The sequence below is a fragment of the Megalobrama amblycephala genome, linkage group LG10 (genome assembly GCF_018812025.1).
Source record: "Megalobrama amblycephala isolate DHTTF-2021 linkage group LG10, ASM1881202v1, whole genome shotgun sequence".
Lineage (NCBI taxonomy): Eukaryota > Metazoa > Chordata > Actinopteri > Cypriniformes > Xenocyprididae > Megalobrama > Megalobrama amblycephala.
This window is the reverse complement of record NC_063053.1, coordinates 249,764-274,893: the sequence shown is the minus strand read 5'-3', so window position 1 is coordinate 274,893 and position 25,130 is coordinate 249,764. Positions and strand designations below refer to the sequence as shown.

The window sequence follows — 25,130 nt, the reverse complement described above, 5'->3', positions numbered from 1 at the left end:
GATGGTATTTTTTCAAAATGCACCTCGATTTCCATACGCAAACAAAATTTTAACTTCTTTCACAGGATTTATTTTACACCTGTTCGTCTGCATAAAATGTTCCTAGGTTGTTCCGATCTCTGTTTTAAATGCAAAACTTGTAAGGGCACATTTTTTCATGTATTTTGGTCCTGTGCTCACATCCAACCATTTTGGAGAGGGGTTCACTCTGCAATCCAGGAGATAATAGGAAAACGTTTTATCTTATCCCTCTCACTTTTATTGAATGACATTCCTGAAGACCTTTTTGACTCAGACTTCAGACCTCTGTTTACAACCCTTATATTCCTGGCTAAGAAATGTATACTATTAAAATGGTCTACATCTCAGGTCCCAACTATCTCCATGTGGATTTCTCAGCTGTCAGCTTTTCTGCCTTTGGAGAAATTGACTTGTGACCTCAACCATAAACAGGACAAATTCAGGAGTCTTTGGGAACCTCTCCAATCATTCCTACACAAATTTTGAATTTTTATTTTAAGAGAGTAAAATTTTTATTTTATAAAAAAAATATATATATTTTTATTTTTATTTTAAGTTCTGGCTTCTCTTGTTTTGACTTATGTTTTTTTGTAAACAGATACATTTGTACATTTTATTTATCTTGCAGTGCTGGGGGTTTGTTTGTTTGTTTGTTTGTTTGTTTGTTTGTTTGTTTGATTGTTTTTGTCTTCCTTGTTTGTATTATTTGAAAATCCTTAAAAAAAATCAAAAAAATCTTTGGGCCTTTATTAACTACATCTGTACAAATACATTTAGCTAAAACTTCAAGACTGACTCTAGGGCTGCCAGTCAATGATGAGAATATGGTCATGAATACAGAAGCTGCTAAACATAGATAAATGGATTCAGCATTCATTGGAAATTCATTAGATATCACAGTTTAGATATGTTAAGAGACGCTTTTTTGGCCCTGAGACAGCGATTCTCACAGTCCTCCTGCGTGTTGAACCGGTTGCTGTTCCCTTCACAGCCTCCATACCAGAACGCGGCACATTCACCACTGCTGGCGTTGAAGTGCCATTTCACTGCAAAGTTTGAGCAAGTTCCTGCGTCATACTCAAGCTGGCAAATACCTGGGCAAAAACAAAACAAAATTTAGTTTTAACGTAGTATTTTAGTGCATCTTATTCACAGACAGCCCACAGTCTAACTGAACTGGGTGCTACAGTTGTGCCGTGAGTATTTGAGTTATTCTTTTGCATGCATATTGAGTTAGGGTTAATTTTGTTACTTTATTTGCATAACTGTTTTAGTGAATCAAGGATGACCCTCATAAAACATTCATAAAGCAAACAATGTTTTTTATTCTAAAAAATGCCACATGTTTTATTTTATGGTTTGGGTTATAGCCATTATAATGATTTAAAAACAGTGGTAGTCTATGGCATATCTGCCAAGTGAATGTCTCTTTTACCCTTAAATATACTGGGATCATCCTGTGAAAGATTTTCAGATTATGTGGGAGAAATTTGAACAATCTTAAAACTCTGTACAGGTACATAAAAGAAAGCATATAATTTATATATTAGAAATGAATTGTTATAAATACTTAAAACCCTACTTAATATATTAGTTAACATGAAATATTTATATATTCATATATAGTATATATACATGTATATTAACACATTCAAATGTAATAATAAAAGTTGTGGTGAATTTACCCGAGGACCCACACTCCCTAAAGCACTCTTCCTCTGTCAAGAATCGGTTTTCATTTCCGTCACAACCACCGTACCAAAAGTGCATGCATTTCTTAGTCTTCTGGCTGTAGTACCATCTGGACACATACGATGCACACACACGGCCAGAATCTCTCTCAAGGAAACACCGTGCTGCTGGAAACAAACAGTACACTCCACTGATTCCCTATGGCACTGAATACTGAACTATGTCAGAGAAACAGCTTGTGCATTTTTAATGTGCGTGAGGATACATGCACACTACTGTGCCAAAGATATAAACAATTTCAAAGGAAGAGCAGCAATATGAGGCAGGAAGATCTGGATTCAGCACCTTTAGTCTTTGGAGGCTCGGTGTGATCTTCTGTAAAACGTTTAGTGAACTGAAGTTGATAAGCTTCAGCAATTGGTTCTGCGTTTTGTTCATCATAATCATCATATTCCTCCAGAGGTTCTTCTGTTGTGATGGGCCCTTCAGTGGACCCTTCGATGGGCGCATAAGTCTGCAGAATATCTCTGAAACACATTCAGAAGGATTGATTTCATTAAAAAGCACAGACTGTGTCTTGTATATCTAATCAGTGTACAACATTCCAACATATGTTTGTATTTCACCTTACAAGAAAAAAAAAAAAAACAGCCCAGTGTAGCAAAGGTTTATTGCATCGACAATAATATCTCTGGAGTTAATTTTTATGTTTTCTTGTTTTATTCATAGAAATACTTTCACACCTTGCTATTGTGATTATTCAGGTAAATAAAGCAGCAAGTGGCTACGGACGGGGCCAAGGCAAGCACGGCCTGCACTTTTGACACAATGCAAAGACTCAAAAATCAAATATTTAGACCACCCTAGGCAGGGTTCAAACCTACAACTAGTGATGTGACTATCTACAGAATGTGTGGTGGCTGCTGTCTCGCTTCTTTCACGTGTTTTTGGCTGTTTTGATTTTTACTAAACACAAGATGGTGCTGTTTTTGACAAAGCTTTGAATCTTTTCCTGGAACCATGAGGGGAAAGCCTCGGTGCTTCTTGAGGCTTCATTTGCCCATCACTACCTACAACCTCTGGATTATTGAGCCCAGAGCTACAGCCATCTACAGCGTTTACACAAACACATGCTAAGAAAATGCTTCTGCTTGTCACGATCCCAGCCTTTGTTCCTCTGGTCTTGAGTGGACTTTTATGTTATTTCCTGTTCTGTGCCATGCTTTGTAGTCCTTTTTCTAGTTGATTAGTTCTTTTATTTTTCCCAGGTGTGGCCAATTACCCCTTGTGTATTTAAACCCCAGTGTTTCTTGTGCTCCTTGTCCAGTCTTGTCCTTCATGGATTGGTGCACTCATTCTGTTCACTGTGGTGGATTTATGATGTTTATTTTTATTATTAAACTCACTGCATTTGGATCCAGCTGTCCTTTGCTTTTGAGTTCAGCCTACATAACACTGATGCTGCTTTTGAGTTTATGTTCAAAGATTTACCTCTCTGTGGTTCCTTGTCCAAATCCAACAGGCCTCGGCACAAAACCACGACAATCACGGGTATCTATCAGAGACCGGGGCAAGATTTCTCCTACAAAACAACAGCAGTTGTTTAACTAAAATTAAAATCATAAAAAACATTTTCATTACTTGAAATAAAATAAGCGTTAACTAAATTTTTTGTTAACATTTACTAACAGTTAACACATTTTTTGTAGCACTAAAATAACTACAACTAAAACTGAAATAAAATTATAAAAAAAAAAAAAAATACTAAATCTAAAATTGAAAACAAAATATAAAAAAAAACATTCAAAATATTAATAAAAACAATAATATAATAAATAATAATACTACTCAAAGGGTGATGAAACACTACAGCATGTTTTTTAAGATGTAAATATTTGTGTTGCAATGGATGAAAGAGGCTGCTATCATCTGTTCAATTCCAGAGAAAGAAGAAAGCAGATCATATAGAGAGATTTTCATATATTTTTCACAGAAAATGCTAAAAGAGTACGCAAGTTTACACACCAGACCAGGGCTGTGTTTCCCAAAAATCAAGTCAAGTCAAGTCACCCTTATTTATATAGCGCTTTTTACAATGCAGATTGTGTCAAAGCAGCTTTACAGTGATAACTGGTATATAATTTTGGCTGCACAGCAGCTCTTAAAGAATAGTGTCAATGCAGGCAGATCAAAGCACTGTTGAATAAATGTCAAGTCAAATGTCAAGTGTCCCCAACTAAGCAAACCAAAATCATCGTAAGCTTACAATGCTTTAGGGAAACACAGCTCAGGTTAGTAAGCAGTTCTATCACACCGGTCTCATGCTAACATGTCCATGAATATTCCTTACTGTGGAACATCTGCAGGAAGGCGTAAACAAAGCGTGTGGCGTACTCTCTGTCATCCAGGAATACCAGGTGTTGCTCCAGAGGAGAGTTGGTGAGCTCCTGCATCCGGGTCCAGTCGAATCTGTGTCCCGCCATGAGGACAAACATAACAACATTCTGACACTTACATAATCTAGACAAATAATCCAGCTGAGTTTTGCTGTGCTCAGAGTTTTCACCAAAAACAGCCACAACCATTCGTTTGCTTCGTGGTCTTTCTGCTTTAAGGATAATGTTAGTAATCAGCCACTCCAAAGCAAACTCAGGATGGGATGTCCCGCCCACTTGCTTCACTGTACTAGTAATATGCCGCTTCATGATACTGCGATCTTTAAACTTGGTGAAGCTGAACTCCTCGTTGATGTAAGAGGAGCCGTAAACAGAGCTCTGCTGATAGACGGCCAATCTGGTTTTCTCGTCCGCTCTGCTTGGCTCGTTGCTCACGCCGATCCGGTCCAACAGAGACAGAAGAAGCTCCTTCGCATCTGAATACTGTTGAGTGTTCAGGTTATTAGACCCATCCAGCAGCAAAGACAGGTCCAAGTCCATCTGTAGAGGTTGCGGCTGCAGAATTATACCACACTCTGGGTCTGGGTTACAGCGATCTGGAGGAGAATAAACACAGTAATCAAAGACACCCATGTTACAAAACCTGCCTATATAAGCAGATGCCTTGTAAGACTGCAGCCTAACTGAAGCAGAACTTCATAAATGACTGATTTGGAACACTCTACATAGGCAGCAACTCTGAGCATCACACAAAAACAGCTCCTCATTGGGAAGATAATGGCACGACACTCTAGTAAGCATACAAATAAATAATGCACAGAAATATTGGACAAAATAATCATTTTTAAAATCAATATTACATTATAGGATTGACTTCTCTGCAATGGATACTTGTTGCTTCCTTAGAATTTGAATAAAATTATATATTTTAGAAAGTAGCATAATTACACTTCTTACATGTTGAAACAGACTTCACACAAGGAGCATGCAGACAGAGTGTAACTCCACACCAGCAGAGGGAGCCCTCGCCTGAGTATTGACTGTGTCTCACTCCCTCTGCTTCTACTTGCATTTCCTGTTTGATTCAGTATTTTAGGGTGTGGCTGTGTACTTGCTCTTTGCAAAGTATTGCCAGTTCATCTGCCTTACCGAGCGGTTTCTTTATTCCTGCTCTGTTTGACAGAGCCACTGTCACTTTCATTCATTTAATCAATTGATCAAAAGTGACAGTAAAGACATTTAAAATTTTACAAAAATTTCTATTTCAAACAAATGCTGCTGTTTTGAACTTTCTATTTATTAAAGAATACTAAAATTGACTAAAAAATACTAAAATGATTTCTGAAGGATCATGTGACACTGAACAGTAGTGTATGTGTCTGCACTGGAGCTTACCAAAACAAATGAGGCACTTTTTAATGCGATTCACTTCTCTGCCATCAACAATAATGTAGCTTCTCGTGTCGTCAACCTGAGACAGACATTTGAGGTGAATTAATAACTGCTGTACACAGATATAGTTCATGCTTTTCTTTCCCAGTGACCCAATAAACAAACTTGCATGTGGATGTATAGAATATGTAAATGAAGGGCATTCCAATTTTATGGGAATCTAAGAGGAACAGAAAACAGCAGAAAGGTCCACATTTTACTATGGATTTCAAACATCCACAGAATTTAACATTCTGGATCTTATATGTTCATTTATTATATTATTTATTAGATTATTTTATATTTGAGCTCATTTATTGATGCTCATTGTTTGTCTTCACAGTCACTAAATATATTGGCATATTCAAATCTGATGGTTTTCATATCTACCTGCATTGCTCGGCTCACATCATCAGCAGGTCGCAAAGCGATCACTCCGAGGCCAATGTCTGCCGCCTTGAACTCCAGCATTGCTGTGGCGAGTGTTGATTCATCATTTGTTGGCCCGTTTGTGAGGAACACAGCCACCTTCCTCATAAGTCTGCCCTTTCTGACTCGTTTGAAGACGTTCCGTGCCACAAAGAGCATGGCTTGTCCTATGTCCCTGTTTTTTGTGGTTCTTTCTTTAGCGATTGATCTTAGAGCTTCCAGAAGGGTCTTCTTCTTATGGTGGTCCGCAAAGCGGATCAGGTTCCTGGACTCGCTGTTGTAGGAGATCACAGACACCCGAGCTCCCCATGGACAATTTGTTTCAGCAATGGAAATGTCTTCCAGTAAGGAGAGAGCAGCAGAACGCATCCGCTCGAACACATCAGAAGATACACCTATAGACATGTCCAAGGCTATCACCAGGTCTGTGGGGTAAACTGGACACTGGAAACGCTTTCCTGAAAGCATTGTTGGGGAAAAAATAATGTATAAATTCGCTATTTGTAAAAAGTTTGCAGTTGTAAAAGATTATAAAAGTTATTGATAAATGAGACATTAAAATGTAGTTAAAATATAAGGCAAAGCATACCAGCGCAGCAAGCTGTGGAGACACAAAATGAAAGATAGAATTGATGATTTCAAGGTTTAACAAGTTAAATGGCAAGTCTAAGAGATCATGGAGAGACAAATAAAATATTTCAATGAAATTATCTTAATGCCTAAAAATCACTAGTCATTCTGCTTGGTATTCGTCGGATATTAGGTGTTCTGAACTTACCACAAGTCTTGCGTATGTATTTGACCAGGTCACATTCCTTAATGTTGAGAAGCAGAAAAGGAGGTCAGAAAGAAAACAATGAAGTTTTTTGAACCTAGTTCTTGAATACTGTTTAAAGTTCATTTATAGTTATAGGAACTTACAGGCATCGGATTGATCCCAGGAAGTCCTTTCTCACCCTAAAAATAAAATTGAGTTAAAGTAAAAAATCAGTACACCCGATTTACATCATTTTGTGAATTAAATACATTTTTATTGAATATATGTTTGCAAATGATTGACCCTGTGTCCGTCCATTCCGTTTTCTCCTGGAGCACCTGGCATACCCAGACAACCACTGTTCCCCTGATCACATCAATACATAACACAGCATAACTGCATAAACTTTATAGCATATTGCATACATACAGAACCTTCTCTATAATGTTATTATGCAAGTACTTTGAAAAAGACAAGCTCAAATAACATGACTGCTTTGTTGGACATTAACTTTTCAAAAGGTTAATAAATGAGCAAAAAGAAAATTAAATGAAGTTGTACCCGTGTTCCTCGATAACCTTTGTGTCCTTTACTTCCACTGGATCCTTTGGTACCATCCTCACCCTATTATTAATATGTTAATAACATAATGTTATGTTATAGTAATTTAAAATTATTATTATTATCATCATTTACACAAGTACATAAAATTCCCAGTGATGAGCTTTAACGCACCTGCAAACCAGGGAGGCCAAAGTATCCTTTGTTTCCCTAAAAACAAATTTATTAAATGAATATCCATAAAAGCACACAAAGGAAATTGAGAGAGAAAACAAATTACTTTTATCTCCATGAAAATAAATCACACTTGACTATAAGTTGCATTGTTGTGTAAGTCACATTTTATTACTACATTCAGAAATAAAATAAATAAAATGTTTACAAACATTATAAACACTATGAACATGTCTTTTAGTTTACCTCACTCTACAACAAATCAGTTCAATTTAAAGGTATTAAGAAGAAAAAAAAATGAAAAAAGCATAAAACAAACAAATTATAGTGGCTTTCATTTTAAACAACATGCATTACAGACGCCAAGCCTAAACAAATTTATTTAAAGCAAAACTGAAACTAATGGCATGTGGGAAATGTGAATAAACTTGGGTTCACAAAGAGCCAATGAGAGAGTCCAATGAGAGTCCAAATGTGTGCTTGGTTAATGTCATGTATGTTTGACATTGATTGCATCACATAAGTTGCTTTGGAATGCACTCGCAGCAAGTCGCAACATGTTTCAGATGACTACACCGGAAAATAGAAAAATTAATATTCGATTTTAGGAGATTTTCCAGTCAATTTACAATTTATCACAGGTACCTTGTGTCCTTTGGGCCCAGCAGGTCCATACCCATCTCTTCCATCTTGTCCCTGTTTACATGGAGTCATACATTACATTGGAAAGTCACACCAAATTATTCCATATGATTTTGATGGACATTTTAATATTTTCAAGTAAAAAATGCACCAATGCACCAACTGACCGGAGGCCCTTCGAATCCCTCTGGCCCCAGCGCTCCCTTGATCCCTGTGTTACCCGGTAGACCCTAAACACAGGCAGGCACACTTGAGAAAAGAGGAGCACAAATTTGCTCTACAACATCATATGGTTATGGCAGTATTACATAATACACTGTACACTAACCAGCTATTAATTTGGCTAAATAAAAGCCAGTCAAACTTTGTAATGCTTTTGGTATTCAGATCTGAAATGAACACTTACATTTCTGGCTATTTGTGTTTAAAGTAAAAGTTTGAAGCGGCCCTATTATGCTATTTTAAAGGTTCTTAATTTTGTTTTGGATGAATGGAATCACAGATGACTTGTTTTAGCAGTTCAGAATCTATTCTTTCTTTTAGAAGACAATAACTTAATTGTGCGTGCACTTTGATCTTTAAAACTTTGCAGACATTTTATATTCACAAACAGCTATATTACACACTTTCCCAGAGTCAGGAAAAGAGAAAGAAGGAAGAACATTTATGCATCAGTTTTACATACCCTGGGCCCTCTAGGTCCTCGACCTCCCTTTGAGCCTTTAGCTCCAGGAGGGCCAAAGGGACCCTATGAAAACACAGACAATTCTCTTAATATTCATTGTATTCTTCTCTCTGTGTTCTGTATCAAATATTTTTATGCTCTAAGGGTAATACATGAACATGCATCTAGTTTTAACATTCGAATACACACTGGAATTCCAGGTACACCTGAATGACCACTTTCTCCTGGAAACCCATTTCCACCTGGTGGTCCCTGGGGAAAAAAAAGATCAGAGAGGCATAACACAACACATAAATTGAATCACTAACATCTGAAATCTGTTGTTTCTTTTTAAATGAGGGTGAACGGTCCCAGTTCTCACCACTTGTCCAGGGTAACCAGGAGGCCCTGGCTGTCCAGCTTCTCCTTTTTTATTTAAAGATTCACCCTATACACATTACCACAGCAGAAATGAACAGACATATTATACTGGAAAAAAACAGAACAGAATAGAGAATAGAATATCAGAAAATAATAGACTTATTTAAAAACATAATTGAATAGTATATTAGTACAGAACTGAGAAGAACAGAATACAATTTAAAAATGGAATAGATTACATAATTACACAGTTAATATTAATAATAATAATAATAACAACACAAAATCGAATCAAGATACTGTCAGCATAACGAAGGAGACAACACCGGTAACAGGTATTTATTTGCAGGATGCAGACAGCAAGCAGGAGAAACAGGTGAGTGTTCATTCAATAATATAAGCAGACTTAGCTTCAACAGTAATTGTCTCTTTGTCTTTGCAGGTGCTTGAGGCTTTACGGAATATGACGGATGATGAAGGTTGAAGATAACAGGAGTCCATACAGGTAAGTAACTCAGGTGAGTAGGCAGATAAGTTGAACATTACTTAACTTCTGGTGAGGCTGAGCGAGTGGGTGGAGCTGAAGGGTCTGGTGTTAATGATGGCGTTGATTCCATGAAAGTACCCTCCACCTCTACGGTGGCTCTCGAAGACTGGGGCCTCGACCTCTAAAAGCAGGACAATTCTGGTGACTGGTATGTAAGTCCCAGGGGCGCCGTTGGCACGGGGGACAGGGGGGTCAGGAACCCCGCAGTTTTGAAAAGATAGAAGTCAACCCCTGCACTTTTGATAAGGTTTGCTTCAATTAGTCACACTATATCATCTTTTAGCTTAGGATATTTTCTTTCAAATGAGACCATTTTCACGTTTCTGTAAGCAATCCGTTCGTAAATAATCAGATGTTTTGTTGCGGATGTGAACAGGAAATGCGCTCTCGAACGGAGAAACAAACGATCTCCAAACCATCAATCAAAGCGTGCTAACGTTTTAGGACAGGTCAATGGTATATAAACATGCCCGAACGTTAGCGTCTGTCAATCAAGCCAAAACGTCCATTCAGAAACCGAGAATTTGACACTTTAAGGTAAGGAGGCTGATCTCTCAGGTTGACGCTCGAGCTGGCTTGACTGAAGTTTTCGTGAGGATTTATAGTTTATGGACTGTTTTGATTTTGGTATTACATCTTGAAAGGCAAAAGCATTGATGGCATCTATAAAAGAGATATCTGAAATAGAAACGAAAGTGATATTGCCTCATCCAGTGGAGGACGCACGAGAGGAGATCTGTGCGTTTAATTGGTATGTGTATACTGTAATACTGCATTTACAATGCATGCACTTTGATCGTGAAAGTGAAAGTGCCTTTTGCGGTCGCATCGTGGTGCTCCCATGTTCCCAATGTGAACGTGAGCCCCAGTCCATTAAAATTCAGAGCGGTTAAGGCCCGGGTATACTTCATTTCACGCGTTCCGTTCAGTCTCGCGCAAGCCTTTCAGAGAAACTCCTTTGCCCATGAGGGCGGAAAGACCATGGGAAAGACACCCCCCCCGGAATGCAGTTTGGTCCCCCTCACTTTGAAAATGTCTCCTGCACCCCTGGTAAGTCCTCTAGTAGTGAGGGATCTAGGATGTCATTACGACCACAATCTTTCCTTTGGGCCATAACCTTCCCATTCAACCATGTACTCGAGCCAACCGCCCCGTCGTCAGGAGTCCAGGATGGTATCCACAGAGCAGATGAAAATGGATATCCCTGGATGAGAGCCAGACCTTTTTTCAAGGGTATTAAGCTGGAGTGGCAGATCATTGTGCATCGGCCTGGCTCTTGTGTTTTCATACTGCTCGCTGGAGATGGACGTGAGTTGAGTCCAATACTTCCCGCTTTCCTGAAACCAGTAGTTAACTGCAGGGAGGTCCAATGGCTCCCCTGACCAAGGAAACCGGGGAGGCTGGTAGCTGAGCATGCACTGAAACAGTGTTAGTCCAGTGGTGGTTTGACAGAGAGAGTTCTGTGCATACTCGGCCCAGGGAAGGAAACAACCTCATTTGTGCTAGTGTTGGTGGCAGTAGGACTGCAGGTATCGTCCGATTTCCTGGATCTTACGTTCAGTCTGGCTGTTGGTTTGAGGGTGGTATCCAGATGAGAGGCTGACGGAGATACCCAGCAGCAGACTCAGGAGATAAATTGGGGTCCACGGTTGTATACCATGTTTTCTGTCAATCTGAAGTGACAAAAGACTAGGTGAAATAGTGATTCAGCAGTGCTGTATAAGTGCTGTGTGTAGACCTCTTAAGGGGATGAGTTTGCAGGCTTTTGAAAATTGGTCTACGATAACCAGAATGCATGTGTAGGATTCTGAAGATGCTAAACCCGTGGCAAAGTCTATACCAATATGTAACCATGGATGATTAGGAATGAGCAGAGGTACCAACTTGCCTGCAGGAAAATGACAGGGAGTTTGTGAGATGGCACAGACTGAACATGCTTTGATATATCGGGAGACATCCTGGGTTTCAGACCACCAGTACTTGTTATGGAGGAGCGAGAGGGTTCGCTGGCTGCCTGGGTGTCCATGAGGGAGAGGCATAAGGCTGATGGTATGTAGCTGTCCCTCAGCGGAGAAGTTTCAGAGAGTGTGGTTTCGGCAATTTGTCGTCCATCGTCTATTGACCACTGGATGTGACTCACGATGATGGCTGGAGGGAGTATTGGATCGGGTGGTGAAAGATCTGGTTCGGGATGATGCAAGTGAGAGGGCATTTACCTTGATGTTCTTAATCCTTAGGTGTTGAGTAACAACGAAATTGAACCGTGTGAAGAACAGCACCCAGCGTGCTTGACATGGGTTCAACCTCTTGGCTTCTTTGAGGTATTCAATATTGTGATGAACGGTTATCACCTCGAACTGATGTTTAGCTCCCTCCAGCCAGTGTCTCAACTCTTCCAGTTTAATTGCCAATAGCTAACAGTTACTGATGTCATAGTTCCGCTCCGCCAGGGACTGTGTTCTCGAGAAGAAGACACATGGATGGAGGACTGGTGGATCACCCTGCCGCTGCGATAATGAGAAATGCTTGATTGTGGTGGGTTGTGGCCAGTTCCAGACGGCATCTACCTTCCTCTGGTCCATTTGCATACCTTGTTCAGTGATGACATACCCAAGGAAATGGATGGTGTCACGGTGGAACTCCAGCTTGAGAAAAAGGTGGTGTTTTTCTCAGCTTCTGGAGGACCTGCGTCATGTATTGGCAATGTTCGGCCAGGTTCCAGGAGTAGATGAGGATTTCGTTGATGTAGATGACGAAGCAATGGAGGAACTCCAGGAACAGCTCATTCATGAATGCCTAGAATACGGAGGGTGAGTTGGATAGGCCATAGGTATAGATATTCATAGTGGCCTGCTGGTGCTATGAAGGCGGTTTTCCACTCATCACCATCATATATTCGAATGAGGTTGTATACACTCCGCAGGTCCAGTTTGGTGAAGATGCAAGCTCCCCGCAATGGTTCCAGGGAGACTGAGACCAGACGAAGTGGGTAGCAGATGGTTTGGGCATTCAGAGTGTGGTAACCAATACACAGCCTCAAGCCTCTGTTCTTCTTGCCAACAAAAAAGATTGATGGTCTTATGAACTTCAGCTTGAGTGCCTAATTGATGCATTTCACCATGGCCTTCTGCTCCGGGATGGACAAGGGGTAAATTTCCCCTTTGGGTAAGGTTGCCCCAGACAGCAGGTCTATTGCACAGTCCCATTGGCTCCTGATGCAAACACCCGATGTGGAGCATCACATTGTGGGTGCAGTAATGGATGTAGTTACGGTCCAGCTGTGTTCCCAGGATGGAGTGTAGATTCATCTTGTGTGCCCAGGGTTTCTTTTTCAGTTGAAGTTTGTGGAGGAGAATGAGTGAAATGAAAATGCAAAGATGCAATTATGGGAGGGAGATGAATGGTACTCACCGCTTGGCCTGGTGGTCAAACTGGACAGTTAGGAATTAAGTGTCCTTCTGACCCAAAATAGAGATAGAGTTAATTACGAATCCGACACTGACACTTCACATGGGAAAAGTGGAAGGAATTGATTCTTTGCATCGGTTCTGGTGTTGGAAGGGTTAGGGTGATGAATCCAGCAACGGATGAGTCCAGCATACATGCAGTGAGGTGCTGGGAGATGTGGATCGATAGTTGGATGAAATTTTCAAGTCCAATTATATCATCATAGATTGCCATTTGTTGACAAATATCAGCATTAATATCTCTCCGATATGCTGTGAGTAGACCTGTTTCATTCCATTTTTTGACAGCTGACAGCGTGCATAATCTAAGGGCATAATCACTCACAGAGGATTTACCTTGCTATACACCGAAAAGTTCATCATGCACAGTTAATGAGGATGCTGTTGGACTAAATACCTCCTTAAAATTACTGGTGAAGGCTGTCAACAAACTGGTTGCTGGTCCGTTGGATTCCCAAATCGATCGTGCCCACTGCAATGTACGGCCGGTGAGCAGAGAGGTGATGTGTGATCTTTCCTTTCTCTGTAGGGAACATCTGAGGTTGCATCTCGAAGAATAAGGAGCACTGTAGAAGGAACCCGTTGCAATCCTCCTCCTCACCTGAGAAGCTCACTGGACGGGCCATGAGACTTGCAGAGGCAAATGAAAAAGTCACAGTTGGATGGTAACAATGACTGATGGACAGCATTTTAGTAAACAGATCTGGCTGGAATTTTTTCGCTTGCTTCAGCGTCTTGCTGCATGTTGGTAGGTCTGGTCTTCTGTCAGCATACAAAATGAGACACACCAGGTAACTCAGTCAAACAAGTATTTATTTGCAGGATGCAGATAGCAAGCAGGAGTTAGAATTCTGGTGAGGCTGATCAGGTGGGTGGAGCTGAAGGGTCTGGTGTTAATGATGGCGTTGATTCCATGCCAGATACAAGAATATATATAATAAACACCAGAATCATGTTATAATAACCAATTATAATTAAGAGTAGATTAGAATAAAAAAATAATCAAAAAGAAAGAAAAATAATGAATAATGAAATAGATTAAATTAAAACATAACCAAGTAGAATAGAACAGATTTAAAAAAAAAAAAAAAAAAAAAAAAAAAAAATAAAAAATAAAAATTAGAATGGAATAGAACAAAATTCTATGTATATGCTTTATGCTACATTACCAGGGATCCTTGTGAACCTTTTCTTCCTGGAGCACCCTGCCAAAATACATTGAGAAGTTATCTGAAGGATTACATTTATTTACACATTATTTACACTTATTTAACTCATTTTCTCTTCTGATGAAGGATATTGAGGCAGAAAATATTAAATATCTCACGCCACATGTCAGATGTACAAATCATGACCATCGTGGTACAAAACACAGGTAGCATTCAAAAGTTTCTGATCACTAAAGGTGCAGTAGGTGAGCTGGGAAATGCTAACATTAGTCTGCTAGCACTGAAAGCATACGATCCCTCTGCAAATTGCAGTCCAAGGCTATGCCTCCTCCAAAACACATGAAGGCACACACACACAGCTGCTCACAAGAGACAGCGTTAAACTACCTCTTGTGTCAAAGCACATAACATAACAATAATAATGAATGTAAACAACTTAGAGCGCTTGTATCTGACTGCAGCAGATAGCTCAGTGCTCCGTGACTGAGGTCTGTCTGTATAAACTGCTTAGCCTGAAACGTGTTGATGACGTGTGATGTCTGTGCGAACAGGGTGTGCAAGAGTATGTAAAAACACATGCTGACAGGCAGGTAGGGCATTGTATTATTTAATTTGGATCTTTTCATGTGACAATACTGAAGAAATGACACTTTGCTACAATGTAGTGAGTGAACAGTTTGTATAACAGGGTAAATTTGCTGTCCCCTCAAAATAACTCAACACAAAGCCATTCATGTGTAAACCACTGGCCACAAAAGTGAGTACACCCCTAAGTGAAAATGTCCAAATTGGGCCCAGTTAGCCATTTTCTCTCCCCGGTGTCATGTGACTCGTTAGTGTTACAAGGTTTCAGGCATGAATGGGGAGCAGGTGTGTTAAATTTGGTGTTATCGCTCTCACTCTCTCATACTGGTCACTGGAAGTTCAACATGGCACCTCATGGCAAAGAACCCTCTGAGGATCTGAAAAAAGAATTGTTGCTCTACATAAAGATGGTGTAGGCTATAAGAAGATTGCCAAGACCCTGAAACTGAGCTAAAGCACAGGGCCAAGACCATACAGCAGTTTAACAGGACAGGTTCCACTCAGAACAAGCCTCGCCATGGTTGAGTGCTGAAGTTGAGTGCACGTGCTCAGCGTCATATCCAGAGGTTTTGTTTAGGAAATAGACGTATGAGAGCTGATAGCATTGCTGCAGAGGTTGAAGGGGTTGGGGGTCAGCCTGTCAGTGCTCAGACCATACGCCGCACACTGCATCAAATTGGACTGCATGGCAGTCATCCTAGAAGCAAGCCTGTTCTAAAGACGATGCACAAGAAAGCCTGCAAACAGTTTGCTGAAGACAAGCAGACTAAGGACATGGATTACCAGAACCATGTCCTGTGGTCTGATGAGACCAAGATAAACTTATTTGTTTCAGAAGGTGTCAAGCATGTGTGCTGGCAACCAGGTGAGGAGTACAAAGACAAGTGTGTCTTGCCTACAGTCAAGCATGGTGGTGGGAGTGTCATGGTCTGGGGCTGCATGAGTGCTGCCGGCACTGGGGAGCTACAGTTCATTGAGGGAACCATGAATGAGCAGAGCATGATCCCCTCCCTTCAGAGACTGGGCCGCAGGGCAGTATTCCAACATGATAATGACCACAAACACACCTCCAAGATGACCACTGCCTTGCTAAAGAAGCTGAGGGTAAAGGTGATGGACTGGCCAAGCATGTCTCCAGACCTAAACCCTATTGAGCATCTGTGGGGCATCCTCAAACAGAAGGTCTCTAACATCCACCAGCTCCGTCATGTCTTCATGGAGGAGTGGAAGAGGACTCCAGTGGCAACCTGTGAAGCTCTGGTGAACTCCATGCCCAAGAGGGTTAAGGCAGTGCTGGAAAATAATGGTGGTCACACAAAATATTGACACTTTGGGCCCAATTTGGACATTTTCACTTAGGGGTGTACTCACTTTTGTGGCCAGCAGTTTAGACATTAATGGCTGTGTGTTGAGTTATTTTGAAGGAACAGCAAATTTACACTGTTATACAAGCTGTACACTCACTACTATACATTGTAGCAAAGTGTCATTTCTTTAGTGTTGTCACATGAAAAGATATAATAAAATATTTACAAAAATGTGAGGGGTGTACTCACTTCTGTGAGATACTGTATTTTAAAATGTAATTGTATAAGTAATGCCAAAGCTCCATTTTCAGCCAAAATGGTTGTACTGCTTAATAAAAGTGCATGAAACTGCATTATAGGATCTTTTCTCAGGATCCTTTAATATCTTTTGTAAAATAACAAACATGCTCACTATCATTTTTCATCAATTTAATCATTTTGTATACTTTGTTGAATAAAAGTATAAAATTTTTAGAAAGGTGATCTTTTGAACCTTAGTATCTACTACCTAAATCTTCCTGTAACATGTGTAAATGCTATGTAATATTGTGTGCAAATGTATTAGCATGATTATCAACCAATCACACAAGGAATGAGTGACACTTGAATAGTACAAAAGCTGTAGGTATAGATTAGAAGTTACCACAGTACTAGTATACCAGTACAGGTAATACTCACAGGATCACCCTTATCTCCAGGTCTGCCTGGGGGTCCAAGAGGCCCCTGTTCACCCTGACAAGAAAACACAGTCATAACACACTTTTACTGATATCAGTTAGACATCATATTCTTGTAACATGCTGAATAATGTGGTTCTAAATCTGATATGTTTCTGATACTTGATCACCTGATCCTCCTCTTTTATTAAAGTTCTTAATTTGAAATTTTTCATTGAAAACAGTCAAGTGAGGATTATTGGTGACATCAGCCAAGAATGTAAGACATTTCAGAGGATCAGTACAAGTGTGTCCATTTCAAATTGCTGAAATGTGTTAGTGGTGTTAAAATTAACAACACTAAACACATATAATCACAAAAGTGAACATGTTAACTTTGGCAGCCTATAAAAGGAGCCTATAAAGGAGGATTTTACAGTAGTGTGTTTATATAATCACACAGGACGAACGTAATTACACAACATCTGACTTGAAGCAGATCACTACTGAAACAGAAACAATCTGTCGCTCTCACACAAACAAATCGTGCTAACATCTTCCAGAAGGAGTGAAAAAAGGACCCTCACCGGGAGCCCAGTATCTCCTCTCTCGCCTTTTGGACCTGGAGTATTGTTGTCTATTCCTGGTGTGCCCTGTAATGTAAACAGAATAATATACAGAAAAAATCAAGTCAGGTTGTTTAGACATTAAAAAAATAACTACATAAACACACAGGAACACCTTACAGGATCTCCTCTTAGACCGCTGTATCCCTTAGTTCCAGGACTCCCTTTGAAACCCTTCACACCCTGAAAGACAAAAATAACATGAGCTAGTGAGGAGTTATTTTTACATTTTATTCCTGCTTATATTAACAGTAATAAGCAGACATCTGTGATCAAACAAAACAGTGCATGGTTGTGTAGTTACAGCACTGCCCGGGTCTCCTTTAGGTCCTGGAAGCCCAGGTAGACCAGCATCGCCCTGCACACAACAGAAATAGAGACTCAATAACTCATTCAGTGACAATGCAGTGCTTGCAGTTTCATCGGTCACTTATATTGGGTTTAATTAATTGCAGTGTTTACAAGGAAGCACTTTATTGATATTCCTCAAACACATTTATTTATACTGTTAATATTTTCTTATACTTATGGCTTCATCAAATCATGCAGTTTGCTGAGGAAAGGCAGTCAAACTATGAATTTCACTTGGTTGAATGATATAAAAGTCAAAAAATACTGATAGACTTACATTGAAAGAGGGAATGTTGTACTTATAAAAATACTAAAATTTAGTATTACAGTTTGAAAAATCTCCCAATGACAATTTTGTAATTTTGTACGGGTTTACGGGACCACATACATCTCTTTTCATGCAGTGCCTCCTGCTTCACCATTCTCTCCCTCTCAGGAGCCTGAGAGGAAGAAACTGTGGAGTTGTGGGGCTGAGCGGATGGGAGTAAGTGAGCTCATGTTGGCACATATCCCGCATGCCTAAGGAGCCAGGTGATGCCCGGAAGAGTCTGCCCACAGTCACCTCGACAAATGGTTCCTGCAACCGGGGTGCCATCAGTGGATTGGTTTTTATCAGTGGATCTGAAGGATGAATACTTTTACATCCAGATAGCCCCTCATCACAATCTAAGCATAAGCTCACTGTCCCCCAGCCAACGAATCTTGTTCCTGGGGGCAGTCCTTGACTCGGCCCAAATGGGGGCTTGGATCTTGCAGGAGCTCTCTCAGAAGATTCAGAGGTTAGTGGCATCATTCAGGATTGGGAACATCCTTCCCCTCAAAACATTTCAAAAGCTATTGGGCCTCATAGCAGCCTCCTCAGTAGTTCTTTTGGGCCTAATACATACGCAGCCACTACACGACTGGATGAACACCCGCATCCCATCATGAGCATGGCACGAGGGTCACCTAAATTATCAGGGTGACCCATGGCTGCGTCAAAGCCCTGGTCCTCTGGATAGAAGTGCACATGCTGGGCTCCATGAACACAGGAGCAGATATGCTGTCCTGAAACAGACCATCCCCGGGGGAGTGGAGGCTCCACTCCCAGACCATTCACATGAACTGGAGCATCTTCGGGCGAGCAGATGTGGATCTCTTTGCATCGAAACAGAACTCCCACTGCCCAATGTTCTTCTCAAAGGAAAAAGACACATTAGCCCACAGGTGACACCCTCTGTACATTTATTCCTTCCCCCCGGTAGCTCTGCTCCTTCAGGTCATCAACTGAGTCAGGGAGGATAGAAGCTTGATTTTACTCGTGGCACCATTCTGGCAGAATCAGCCGTAGTTTTCGGGGATGGTGCAACTACTATCAGCAGCTCTATGGCCAATCCCGTTGAGAAGGGACGACTTGGTCATTGCCAGCAGCCATATCACCCTGTAGCCCAAGGCTGATTGCCCACCTAAGCTAAGCAGGGTTGAGCCTGGTCAGTACCTGGATGGGAGACCTCCTGGGAAATGTAGGTTGCTGCTGGAAGAGGTGTTAGTGAGGCCAGCAGGGGGTGCTCACCCTGTGGTCTGTGTGGGTCCTAACACCCCAGTATAGTGATGGGGACACTATACTGTCAAAAAGCAGCATCCTTCAGATGAGACATTAAACTGAGGTCCTGACTCTCTGTGGTAATTAAAAATCCCAGGATGTCTTTCAAAAAGAGTAGGGGAGTAACCCCGGCAACCTGGCTAAATTTGTCCATTGGCCTCTGTCCACCATGGCCTTCTAATCATCCCCATATACTGACTGGCTTCATCACTCTGTCTCCTCTCCACCAATAAGCTGGTGTGTGGTGGGCGTCCTGGTGAACAAGCACAGTGGACAAGCTGTAAATTGTCAGTCAGGGTGTGTGCATGATGCACAGTGCTCGCGTTAATTAGAGCTGTGCGCTTTCATTGACTTGCGCAGATAATTCTCACATTTTAATAGTATTTATAACTCATAACTTAATAAAACAAGTTGTGTTACTATGAGGAATTATTACCTCAAAATGCAGATCTGTATACAGGTACGAGGTACTTTATCTGAATGAAATACATACACCTCTCTTGCATTTGCTCACGTGCCAGCGATTACCCCTCCAACACTGGCACGGGTGCCATAGGTTGCTGACTCCTGATCTAGTGGAGTGTTTATTGGTGACATCTGTGTAGCAACCGGCTGGTCCTCGCCTTTCACCGTTGCCAGTTTTTACAACTAACCATCCCTGCTTATCAGGTATAGATATTGTTGCCTAACCAGTCCCCATCCTCTGGAGTTTTTCTTGCCTTTTTTCGGCCCCTAGACCTGAGCCCATCTTACTGGACAAACTTTAAAAGTCTCCCTATCACTTATGTAGCCTGCTATGGGGCCCTTGTCACCAAGCGCCCCTGGGCTACATGATAGCAAGATGGCCGTCCGTTCTGCGCTAGTAGCACAGCGCTATTGAATTGGGTCTGTTTTCGAAGCAATTGATGGTAAAATTTTGGAAGAAACAGTACAGCACCTTAAAACATCGACCTGCGCCCTTGACACACTTCCCACATCTTTTTTCAAAAGCATGTTTAACTGTTTAGAAGCAGATCTCCTAGAAGTGGTAAACGCCTCACTTCTCTCTGGGACTTTTCCAAAATCCCTGAAAACTGCAGTTGTTAAGCCCCTCCTGAAAAAGAGCAATCTGGATAACACCATATTGAGCAACTACAGACCAATCTCAAATCTTCCTTTCATAGGCAAGATCATCGTTGTTTTCAATCAGCTGAACAAGTTCTTAAGCTTGAATGGATTCTTTGACAACTTTCAATCTGGTTTCCGACCACATCACAGCACAGAGACAGCGCTCATAAAGATAATAAATGATATTCGCCTAAACACAGATACAGGTAAATTATCAGTGCTGGTTCTACTCGACCTCAGTGCTGCATTTGACACTGTCGATCACAACATATTTCTTGACAGGCTGGAAAACTGGGTTGGGCTTTCTGGGATGGTCCTTAAATGGTTCATACTTAGAAGGGAGAGGTTATTATGTGAGTATCGGTGACCATAAGTCTGAGTGGACATCCATGACATGCGGAGTCCCTCAAGGTTCAATACTTGCACCCCTCCTGTTCAACCTATATATGCTGCCACTGAGCCAAATAATGAGAAAGAACCAAATTGCATATCACAGCTATGCAGATGACACCCAGATTTACCTAGCCCTATCACCTAACGACTACAGCCCCATTGACTCCCTGTGCCAGTGCATTGATGAAATTAAAAAATTGGATGTGCCTAAACTTCCTTCAGTTAAACAAAGACAAAACTGAAGTCATTGTGTTTGGAAACAAAGATGAAGTTCTCAAAGTGAACACATACTTTCACTCTAGGGGTCAAAAAACTAAAAATCAAGACAGGAATCTTGGTGTGATTTTGGAGTCAGACCTGAGTTTCAGTAGCCATGTAAAGACAGTAACTAAATCAGCATGTTATCATCTCAAAAATATTACATGAATTAGATGCTTTGTCTCCAGTCAAGACTTAGATAAACTTGTTCATGCTTTCATCACCAGCAGGGTGGATTATTGTAATGGGCTCCTCACTGGTCTTCCCAAAAAGACCATAAGACAGCTGCAGCTCGTACAAAACGCTGCTGCCAGGATTCTGAGCAGATCCAGAAAATATGAACACATCACGCCTGTCCTCAGGTCCTTGCACTGGCTTCCAGTTGCATTTAGAATTCATTTTAAAGTACTGTTACTTGTTTATAAATCACTCAATGGCCTAGGACCTCAATACATTGCAGATATGCTCATAGAATATAAACCTAACAGATCACTCAGATCATCAGGATCAAGTCATTTAGAAATACCAAGGGTTCACTCAAGGCAAGGAGAGTCTGCTTTTAGCTGTTATGCCAGCCGCAGCAGGAACCAGCTTCCAGAAGAGATCAGGTGTGCTCCAACAGTAGCTACATTCAAATCCAGACTCAAAACATATCTTTTTATCAATGCATTTGCTGATTGAGCACTGTGCTATGTCCGAACTGTTTGCATTTTATTTGATTCTTTTTTTATTCTTTTAATTCCTTTTCCTGTTTTTATTTCATTTTTAATGTATTTTATATCTTTTATGTATCATCTTGTTATTTTTGACTTTTGATGCATTTTAAATATTGCTGTCTGGTTGACAGAGCTGGGAGAATTAGAAAGAAAGCATTTGTGATTAGGTTAAAATTTGGTAAATTTGGATAAGGGGACAGACCATGGGGAAATTTGAGCTGTGGTGCATGGTTAAGATATCTCTGGATTACAGTCAGGACACTTTCCAAAGGGGAAAATTTCCAAAGGGGAAATTTGAACTGCATTGCATAGATATCTCCGGAAGGGGGATTAGGGCTGTGTGGCGCAGTTTGAGGTGTCTTGGCAAAAGGGGAGATTGAAACTGTTTATCAGTTTGAAGTGCCTTAACAGGTAGCAGTCCTGTCGTGTGAGGAAGATCCATTTAGATCTGCTCTGATGGATAGAACCGTTTAGGTCCACTCTTACGGACAACAACAACAACAACAACAACAACAACAAAAACTCCCTAAGACTTCCTAGCTCATCCATCCAGATTGCAAAATTCTCTGTCTTTACTGTTATTTATATTCCTTATGTTCTATTTGTATTATTCTTCTTTATGTAAAGCACTTTGAATTACCATTGTGTATGAAATGTGCTATACAAATAAAATTGCCTTGCCTTGACTTGGGTCAAAAGATTCTGATGATATGTCATTCAGGACGACTTAAATAGGCAGTCGGCCCCGGCCATTTTGGCTGGCTAAAATGCCAATTGTCTGTGCAGGTGCACAGATGAGAACCAATTAGACTTCAGTATTCTTCGAAAAACTAAGTTTTCCTCAGTAACTGCCACAATGCTTGTTCACGTTATCTCAGGGAACCAAGGTTACATTAGTAACCACAACTTTTTGCATAATTAAAATTTGCACATTGAATTCGTTCAGTCGTGTTCGAAAATCACTAAGCTATGGCTAAACTTTTGCTATAAAATCACTCTGCTTGTATGATACATTTCTTTCTTTCTTTCTTTCTTTCTTTTTTTTTTGTAGAAATTCTTAATTTTAGATTTTAGAAAACCAATTAGGGGAAACACAAAGATTTTTTCATACGCTTTTTTTTTTCCATACCTTTACAGACCTTGAAATTACTCAAATCAAATTCCATACTTTTCCAAACTGTCTAGGAACCCTGATTAATTACATTTGTGTATTGTGATCTTTCTTGCATCCCTTTTTATTGCTCTAGAGTTTACAACCTAGAATTTTTCTAACTTAATTCTGTAATTAAATTTTTTAAAAACAATTTCACAGTTTGAATGGAATACATTCAGGCAGTGTTTTAATATAGATTCATTAATGGAACATTCATCATATTCATTTAAGGAGTAAGATCAACAGATACTCAGATACTTTGATCTTCTGAGATATGGACAGCGCAAACACATACAGCCATTTGTCTCCACACCCCACAGAGTGAAGTTGCGGGAAAGCTTCTTTCCATCCTGTCCTTCCTTCACATTTGCTCCTTCTCCCCCACTTCCTTCCCTTTACACATTCTTCCCATCACTCAGTTCACTTAAAAAGATCATATACAAATTATAATGTTCTGTCAATGCAAATGAATTAACAGTCATGTTTGGTATTGTTTGAAATGTCTCAGTGCAACTGGTACAATGGCCTCGTCTACATGGAAGTAAACCAAAGGTATTAAAGGTTTTAAGAGTTTAGGGATATTTTGGTTGCAACCATGGGTGTGCATCTTTTCCAGGGTCTTTTATCTAAATTACCTCCTGTTCCACAGCAAGGTGTGAACCCCCGAGGTCTGTGACCCTAGTCAATGCAAATTCTGATTGTAAGTTCATGCCCCACATTGGGGGATGTTTTGTCTTGGTCTGAGTATTTAAGGAAATGTTGCAAAAGGCTCGGGGCGACTCTGTATTCAGATGAAGCCCACATTGCTGAGTGTCCAGGACACTCAGCAATGTGTATTTTTCATGTCAGCTATGCATCTTACTCTATTTCTGAGCATTTGATGTTTTGTATTGACCACCTTTGAATTGATTATGTAATTGGCATGATACATTTACCTGACTAATAAATTGTCACATTTGATTTATTCTGACTTACTCTGAAATTATTGTCTTCAGTAGATTACGATGTATCCATTGTTACCGCAAATCTGCGTCAGGTTAGTAATGGACTAAAGTCCAGTTGAGTGGAGCATAGGGCACACCACCTGTGATTTTAGAGCTCCGACTAACGCTTGGCATTAGTTCAAGTGTACTTAGACTGTAAAGGCTAAAATGGAATTTCCATTTAGGACAACAAAATGTTGGTCAACCAACCTAATTAGGGTGAGCCTTACCTCTGTTTATTGTAATGTTACTCTAGCTAAGTGTACATGGGAAACCATGGCATAACCAAACCAAAGCTGCTATAAGAGAAGTAATATTGGTCAGCTTATCTGTAGTAGTGGTTGTGACCTCTGACTAGAGTTAGTGTTACTTTAATTCAAGTGTATACAGATTTATGGGGACTAAGGAAATACTTTTAGAGAAAGCAAGCATGAGAGCGGCACTCTATTAGTATAGTCAATTACCTCTTTCTAGTGACCAAGACTGGCGAGTTTGTGATCGTGGGCCCGCATAATTAATGAATGGCCAGTGCGAGGACCCTGTGCGACACTGAGAACCGAATGAACGAGTATAAAAAGAGTAAAGAGTTAAATAGAATATTCAAATGTAAAGCCAAATTATTATACAAATGACCAATAATCAATTGACATTTTAAACTAAATTCGAGGTCATAATAACATGGAGTCAGATAAAAGATTATTTGGAATTAAACTACTTTCCCATGCTGAAAAGACCGAACGCGCAAGAAACCTTCCCCGTCCTGTGGGAAACAGCTGTTGGGCCGATTGGGCGGGCCTTACAAAGGTACTGTGAATGCAGAGGAGAGAAATAACCTGTTCTCCATCCACTTCATCCAGCCCGTCCTCCCCATCTTCTCCCTGTCAGACAGAGGTCAAAGGGTCACACACACTTACATTCATGTTTAGGGAAGTAATCAACAACCTTTAAAAAAAATAAATCTTAGAGTCTGTACTTATTAATGACCCTTAACATAACATCAGAAGTTTGAAAAAATCATACCAAAAACTGCTTTAACAAACGTTAACTGCACTGCAAACATTCTATAAAAACTCTTAATATCT

The 25,130-nt window shown here is 40.4% G+C and overlaps 1 protein-coding gene across 2 annotated transcripts in view; it reads right to left on the bottom strand.

The window, feature by feature from the left end:
* Positions 1 to 766: 766 nt before the first annotated feature.
* LOC125276405 (collagen alpha-6(VI) chain-like) overlaps positions 767 to 25,130 on the bottom strand; it is a 60,194-nt gene continuing 35,830 nt past the window's right edge. The window contains exons 19-42 of one of the 2 annotated variants that reach the window (XM_048203833.1): positions 24,882 to 24,926; positions 17,810 to 17,863; positions 17,626 to 17,688; positions 17,467 to 17,532; positions 16,902 to 16,955; positions 14,332 to 14,367; positions 9,150 to 9,215; positions 8,978 to 9,040; positions 8,789 to 8,851; positions 8,271 to 8,333; positions 8,107 to 8,157; positions 7,462 to 7,497; positions 7,288 to 7,350; positions 7,030 to 7,092; positions 6,891 to 6,926; positions 6,748 to 6,784; positions 6,559 to 6,570; positions 5,931 to 6,427; positions 5,505 to 5,580; positions 4,064 to 4,705; positions 3,205 to 3,295; positions 2,059 to 2,240; positions 1,707 to 1,880; positions 767 to 1,115 (exon numbers count right to left, since the gene is read on the bottom strand). In XM_048203833.1, coding sequence (XP_048059790.1) covers positions 916 to 1,115; positions 1,707 to 1,880; positions 2,059 to 2,240; positions 3,205 to 3,295; positions 4,064 to 4,705; positions 5,505 to 5,580; positions 5,931 to 6,427; positions 6,559 to 6,570; positions 6,748 to 6,784; positions 6,891 to 6,926; positions 7,030 to 7,092; positions 7,288 to 7,350; positions 7,462 to 7,497; positions 8,107 to 8,157; positions 8,271 to 8,333; positions 8,789 to 8,851; positions 8,978 to 9,040; positions 9,150 to 9,215; positions 14,332 to 14,367; positions 16,902 to 16,955; positions 17,467 to 17,532; positions 17,626 to 17,688; positions 17,810 to 17,863; positions 24,882 to 24,926 — 2,733 coding nt within the window. In that variant the 3' untranslated portion in view covers positions 767 to 915. The remainder of the gene's footprint in view (positions 1,116 to 1,706; positions 1,881 to 2,058; positions 2,241 to 3,204; positions 3,296 to 4,063; positions 4,706 to 5,504; positions 5,581 to 5,930; positions 6,428 to 6,558; positions 6,571 to 6,747; positions 6,785 to 6,890; positions 6,927 to 7,029; positions 7,093 to 7,287; positions 7,351 to 7,461; positions 7,498 to 8,106; positions 8,158 to 8,270; positions 8,334 to 8,788; positions 8,852 to 8,977; positions 9,041 to 9,149; positions 9,216 to 14,331; positions 14,368 to 16,901; positions 16,956 to 17,466; positions 17,533 to 17,625; positions 17,689 to 17,809; positions 17,864 to 24,881; positions 24,927 to 25,130) is intronic. The other variant, XM_048203834.1, reaches the window with a different exon arrangement.